We start from the raw sequence: 7,631 nt of genomic DNA on the forward strand, positions 1-7,631 counted from the left end.
ACCCACAACAACAGTGCCTTCCTCTAGAACGCGACTGCGACCTCCGCCGGTCCCTGAACCGAGATTTCCCACCACGTCGCCTGTAATCTCCAGGGCGCGATCTCCCACGGGACTTGCCATGCGACCGACCACGAGATTTTCCTCTAGACTCTAGAGCGACCACGGGACCTTCCTCTCGATTTACTTCTAGAACGTGAACGACGATCTCTGGGCCCTCTCGTTACATCGAGAATGGCTCTCCACCGCTCTCTGATTGGAATGCTCACCTTGGTCCTGGCGTGGAGTAGACCCGTTACCACGTATTTAATTGGCAATTCCCGAATCCATCTTCAAAACCTCCTATTCGTAGATCTGTAAATACACAATCTATTTGTTTAAAAGTGGAAAAATTACTGCCTTCCAGAGGCCGTGAGTTCAAGTCTCACCCAAGGCAGTAATTTTTCCACTTTTAAATTTATTCTAAGCTTAATAGACGCAGACGTTTCTGCTTGTTAAAAATTAATTCCCAATCTATTTTTTTTTAGAAACTGTCGAGTACTTTGTTGGAACGCTTATTGTGCCTGGTGATCTGGATCTGGACTGGAGGTGGAGAGACTAGCGTTGGATAGCACTATATATACCCACCGCATTAATTGTGCAATATTTGTGTCATGTTGCAGGGATTTTACTCAAAATGTAATTTTTTGCAACAGTTTTTTTAATTGTGTAATAGGTGGAAAATTCCGGCTTTTCTTAGAATACTGATGATTCATTCCTTTCCACTCATACACTCCAACTTACAAACATCATTTGATTTTTACCAGTCACTTTTCGGTGAAGAAAAACATCGTGAGGAAACTGGACTAATCGCTTTCGTAAAAACTCGTCTTGGTATTAGGTTCCCGAGCGAACCCCAGGCTTCCTAAGTGAGGAATAGCAAAATGCAGGAACTACTAACCTGAGATGCGTTTTTTTTTAAATATGATGGCAAGTATGTTGCCACTATGGACTTGGGATGATCTTCTAAAACCATCGCTTTCGCCGGCAGACTGCTTCTATGAATTGAGGAGCACTCAAATCACATAGTACTAAACTAAATGAGTTAGGGTCGGTTGCACCAAACTGTTTGTCATCGTTAAAGAGTTCGCAAAATTTTATTGTATGGAAAGTTTCATAGTAAACTGCCGCGGCGCGCCGGGTGACGTTGATCAGTATGTCAAGTGTGGATGGTGCAACTGGTACTTAGTTTTGTATTATAAGCTGACAGTGTTTATACCTTGTAACGAAAGACGGATCACAGACAGATCACGATGAGTCACAAATAAGTAGTAAATAAAATACCGACCTTATGACCTATGTTATAAGTTCCAAATTTACGTTTATTGTTATGATTTAAAACTGTTTAGTTTTTGATGGGATTTAAAACAAATTAAAATAATACTTCATTATTATAGCTATTTATTTATTTACGCTTATAAGACAGAAGAAAAAAATGTCCAGTCACAATTCATATAAACTTAAAACCTCACTTGAAGAACCAAATCTACCGAGGCCGTTGCGATTTAAAAGCAAATCGTGTAACTTATGGAGAATTCGAAATGTCCATGTTGTCAGGGGAGTGCTTGTCCTCCGCAATGTCCGGGGCCTTCTCGACAATTGAAACATCCTTCTCTTCTATAGTGCTAAGGTTGGGACTGCGCTCGCGGGACTTCCTGTCGTGGGGCGTCTTGGAGTCGCGGTGCGAGCGGCTGCGGCGGCTGCCGGACCTCGAGCGCTTGCGGTCGCGGGACCGAGACCGCTTCCTGTCGCGGGAGCGAGTACGTTTGCGATCCCTAGATCTAGATCTCTTCCTGTCGCGCGAACGCGAGCGCTTCCGCGACCTAGACCGCTTTTTTTCCCTAGAGCGCGATCGCTTTCTGGAGCGAGAACGGCGCCTCGACCGCGACCGCTTCCTGCGCGAGCGCGACCCGGAGCGGCGGCGCGAGCGGGAGCGGTCGCGCTTCCTGTCCTTAGACCGGGAGCGATCCCTCTTCGACGGGCTGCGCTCCTTGTCCGGTTCCGGTTTATCGTCGGCGGGAGTGGACGCCTTCGATTTGACTTCGGCGCCGTTCCCGTTCGTTTCGACTTCCTCCTTAATTTCTTCTTTTTCTTCGACGTCTTTGGGAGGAGGCGCAGGGGATTTGGATTTGTCCTTTCTCTCCTTCTCGCTGGAATCCTTCTTATCTTTTCTGTCGCGGGAGCGGTCGCGCTTGGAGCGCGAGCTGCGGTGGCGCGAGCGTGAGCGAGAGCGCCGCCCGCGGTGGTGGGAGCGGGACCTGAAAAGGAAGAAATTGTAAATAAAATAAATAATATTTTCTTAATACTAACATTAAAAAAGCGTATCTTTATGACACTTTCGGCCGAAACTGAAAAACAGTAAAAACGAGTCATTTAGAAAAACATTTCCAACGAAACATGTCTTCAGCATAGCACTCTGTTAATCGAATAAGGTTCCTAGTTTTTATGAGAGTAATCACCATCCGAGTTTCCAAACCTGTGATCAAATCAGGGCAATAATAGGCGGGTCCAAACAGAAGGAATCGCATCCCGAGGACCTCCTCGGCCACCTGGCCGCGCGAACCGGCTCGGCCTGTTTAGGTAGACGTGGCATTCTCCGTGGAGCGGCATGGTCGCCTTACCTGGAGCGGTGGCGATGCCTGGAGCGCTCGGGGCGAGCGCGGTGCCGGGAGCGCGAGCGCTCGCGGGAGCGCTTGCCGCCGCCGCGGTGGCGCGAGCGCGAGCGTCGCGAGCGCGACCGGGAGCGTCGCCGGGACCGCGACCGGGATCGAGTTCTGAAATAACAAACATTTCATTTGCATTTTATATTACTCTGTTTAGGCGTAACTTTCGTATTTTCAGCCTTCTAGGTCAAGTAATGATAAGAATATTACCAAACAGTTTCAAGTAAACAAAACATGCCCCCTACTTTTATGTATGTAATGTAACTAATGTACTAAAATATAACTTTTATACAAAAAGAAAAGTTAAATAAAATCAGTTAAAAAAATATTTTGTAAAACAGCCATGAATAAAATTTTATTTTTAACACTAGTTTTTGGAACAGGAAAACTATTGTCACAATATCCCATTAAAATCCAGATCAAATAGATCAGATTCATTGATTGTATTTTCTGTGTAAAGTTTAAGGCAAATAAATATGTGCGTTGAATTTAAAAGTTCACATAGGTGCAGTGGTGTGAGTGTATAACTTTGTACATTATGTTGTAACTTTGGTTCTGAAAAGATGTTTGGCAACCCAGTGACCACAAAACATATAGTGCAGTATTGCACTGTTTACTTCAGCTCTCAAACAAGGGAACAATCTTTTTTTCTTAGTTTACCCAGATGGGTTAGTTTACCACTGCTGGGCAAATCTTATACAATGAATATTTGCTAATATCAAAACACAAACCTCCGTTTGTCTTTAGAAAGAAGCCCAATGACTGGATCGATGGCTGCAGAGATTAGGTTCTGGGCTTCCTTGACCCTGCACATGGCTTCTTCGATCTCACGTTGGGCAGCCTCGTTGCTCTTCGTCTGAGGCTTGGATATGGATTGGGTTGCATGGAGCACCTGATAAACAAAATCCATATTGTATATGTGTCAAAATCTCAGAAATTAATATGCAAATGAAATCATGTCTAAGCGACTACCAAAAAAATAAAACAAGTTTTTTTTTAAGGTGGTGTTAATAAATTTCAGGTCATTAAAACTATGTGGTCTACACGGGGTCCCTTTGTTTGACATAATTATTGAAAGTCTTAATGTAATGATTGTCATATTATCTTTAGTCATAATTCTGAAACCGTTAACTTTTCAGGGTTTTCCTCGGGTTATCCTATAGATAGGTTAGGTTAGGTTTGTTTTATGGCAATCCTGAAAAGTTACGCGTTTCTGAGAAAAACCTAATTATGACTAATGATAATATGACAATCATTACATTATAACTTTCAATAATTATGTCAAACAATAGAGACCCGGTCTACACACATACAAATTTCTTAAATGAACAGTGTATACAACCACTTACTACATATCTTAATACACAAACCTAGCTGCCACCGTACAATCAAAGTGACACTCTATTTTAGTCTAGTTACACAACATTCTGAAAAACATGGAATTTGACATGAACATTCAAGAAGAAAATAGAGTGAGTAGAAGCTTTGTATGTAAAATTTTTACTATCTCTAATTTCTTTGTATAAAAATTTTTAGAAACAGAAACTGAAAATTAAAGAAATTGATTATACAGGAGCGGCATTTTGGTGTCAGACTTGTATGACTCATAAACTACATTGATTGATTGATTATTCCATATTAGACATGCAGACAACTGATACTGATACATGAAACTTGATTTTGTCATTTTTGGTTATTTCTATCTACTCATTAAATTATATTACAAAGCCGGATTTTTAAAGCTATCCAATTATCCACATAGATCACAGGAGTAGTCAGAAGCTAGTAAATATTTATTGAACAAAAACAAAAGCGTAACAAATGATATGCTCACCCGTATAATTTGACCTTCAATAGTAGAACCATTGAGTTGCAAAGCTTTTAATACACTTTCTTGTTCTGACATTTCTATTAGGACATACTTCTGTTTGTCTGCATCACGCTCGCAGAATCGCAGGTACTTTACATCTCCTGCCATTTCAAAGTGATCTGATAACTGTTGGTAAGTCAAGGCCCCTATATCACCAACCAAAACAGTCCTTCGGATTTCTTCAATCTTTCTTGAGTCATATGATGCAGGAAGTGGTGGATATGGTGGTAATCCTAATGATACCATTTTAGGGTCATGAGTTTGTATCACTTGACTTGGCGGGACACCTTCCAATGTGTTTATGACATGAGCGGGGAGTCGCGGCTCGACCGTACTAAGGCCTGGCACTAGGGTACCATTGCTTGACATCTCTAGGGCCCTATGTTCGTCAGGAATCTCACCTGATTGCATGGGAATCACTATCAGTGCGCGGTCGATGAACACCGTGTTCGTCATATGTTGGGCTACATTGACAGTAGCCGAATCATAATACTTCACGTAACAAATTCGAGACTGAACCGGGCAGGAGACATCTCGGATAGTCGGATACAGTCTAATATCATCTATTTTACCCAAGTAACCGAATAAGGTCTGCATTTGATCCTTAGTCGCTTGAGGCGCGATGTTGGAGACTTGTATCACACGCGTACTGCCCGAAACCATTTTGGATGATTTACACATCAGACGTTTTAAACGTTTATTGATATTTACTTAACATTCCACAAATATACATTATAAATCCTGTGTCTACGTTTTAAACCGTTATTACGCCGACAGCAAACTCGTAAAATAACACGCGCACACAAACTTCATCGTAGTTTTTTTTAATGAAATGCCAATACCAACAGAAACCACCAATACCACCATAAACCACGGAGTATCCTACCCAAAGAGTAGTATAATATATAGGAGAAAGAGAGCCCTCTCGTGGAACTTTTTTGTATCCATTTTGAAGCGCCATCTGTAAATCTGAACAACAAGCATTAACGTCAATATTCATACCTACAGGGCCTGTTTACATATTGATTAATGTTTAGTACGACTTCATACATTTGTTACAAATGTATAAACTCACACTAAACACTAATCAATATGTAAACAGGGTCATATATCTATAATTTGTTATATCGAGTTTGATTTTCTAGTACCCATTAATCAACAACTTTATTATAATATTTGCTTGATGTAAGATATATTGGCAAGCACATATTGTAAAGACATACAGGAAAAGTAAGTGCAATACAATGTTATACAAAGCATGATTTTAACATGAAAATTATAATAAAGTAGCTCGTTAAATACTGGATAAAATAAAATCATAAGGTGAGTATAAATTGGAAAGAAAAGATAGTTGATATTTCATAATTTAAAATTCAAAAGTTTATTACACAAGTCGATATAACATTTACATGAAGAAAACATCGTCACATTTACAAATACAGGAGCCAAAAGTTTACTACACATGTCGATATAACATTTACATGAGGAAAATATCGCAACATATACAAATACAGGAGGCAATATCTACCTCATGCATGGGTAAACATAACTTTACTTAACCTGCCTAGTTTCCCACTCATCTACTCAAAGGTTATTTGGAAGAGATCCCTTATAGGGATAAATTCGCCTTTGTACTTCCATTACTATATGTTTATGTTTATCAAAAAATGTTCCTAGTTAAACTTCTTATACCTACACAGTTTACACAATAAATATTTCTGATTTCTGATAAAGTATTTTTGTAAACCTGTGTTGTGTACAATAAATTGATTGCTACTGTGTGTGTGGTGGACTTGGTCACTTTTTCTTCAGTGTATGATATCTATTTCAGTTTATAAAAAACATATACTTTATACCACAATAAACGTATCACACGATAGCAATTGGAAGAGATCTTAGAGGGAAAGATATTATGTAATAAGAAAAAACCGATTAAATAAATACTTTTTTATATGTACATACACAACAATCCATGGAGCCTAGGCTTTCGTTAAAATTTACAATATAAAGCTAATAAGAACAGGTGAAGGCCTACCAATTAGCGTTGGTAGCTTACTATCACACCATGGCAATTAGAAGAGATCTGGCAATTAGCATCGTGGCTCTTAGAGATAATGATATTATTTAATAAATAAATAAAAACGATTAAATAAAGATATTTTTATGTACATTTTCAAGCTTAGCAAGCTTTCAGTAGGTAAATAATTTATTACAAGTACACCATTTGTCTATAACAGATTTTCTCTTTTTTGCTGAAAGTCCATGCATTTTAGTATGAAACAATTTATAAGAAAATCAAATAACCTAAGCCAAAGCAGACATTAAAAATGTACAGATGGACATAAATTTGTATTAAACATATTAGTTTTTTTTTTAACAAAATAAATATCTGCCAACTTGTATTTATACTAAACGTTACAGTACAGTCTGTACAATATAAAAATGAAGCAAGGAAATTAAATTCGATTCGTCAATAATACATTCAATTTGGAGATATTAAAGGTCCCTAATGTCAAAAAACAATATTTATTTTGATGAAAATAAAAGACACGAATTCCATATAACTTTGGATATGAACATCCGACCAAAATGACATTTTAACATAACGGTAATAAATAGTGAATTATCTATCTAACAAAATGTAAACACATTGTGAGGTGTATGAGGAATGTTATGAAATTGAAGGAAGCGAAAGAGGTATGTCAGGATCGTAGCAAGTGGAAATCCGTGGTCTCTGCCTACCCCTCCGGGAAATAGGCGTGATTATATGTATGTATGTATGTATGTATGTATATCAGTAGATACAACTTTTTGCCTATAATTTTAGTAACAATACGTTTTGGTTCTGATATGTTAAGTGTGCATCACGAAATGGACCCAACTCAGCGTAATGCTAGATATAAAGCCAGCGCTGGTCTTCCGTGCGGTCCTTGAAGTGAGAAAGGCTTAGGCACATGTTAAAATGAAATTATTAGCAAAGTGCAGTCGGTGGAGGGAGAACACACATAATATTATGGAATGTCCCACATGAATTCTAGCAGCATCAGTTTGATAATTTCACT

At 39.0% G+C, this 7,631-nt stretch overlaps 1 protein-coding gene across 1 annotated transcript; it reads right to left on the reverse strand.

The window, feature by feature from the left end:
- Positions 1–1,432: 1,432 nt before the first annotated feature.
- Positions 1,433–5,401, reverse strand: LOC134749509 (probable splicing factor, arginine/serine-rich 7). Its single transcript, XM_063684450.1, has 4 exons — positions 4,534–5,401; positions 3,431–3,591; positions 2,658–2,810; positions 1,433–2,294 (listed from the first exon to the last, which is right to left on the reverse strand). The coding sequence occupies exons 1-4, from the start codon at positions 5,248–5,250 to the stop codon at positions 1,562–1,564; spliced, it is 1,764 nt and encodes a 587-aa protein (XP_063540520.1). The 5' UTR covers positions 5,251–5,401; the 3' UTR covers positions 1,433–1,561.
- Positions 5,402–7,631: the final 2,230 nt, after the last annotated feature.

Source organism: Cydia strobilella, chromosome 18 (genome assembly GCF_947568885.1).
Source record: "Cydia strobilella chromosome 18, ilCydStro3.1, whole genome shotgun sequence".
Classification (NCBI taxonomy): Eukaryota; Metazoa; Arthropoda; class Insecta; order Lepidoptera; family Tortricidae; genus Cydia; species Cydia strobilella.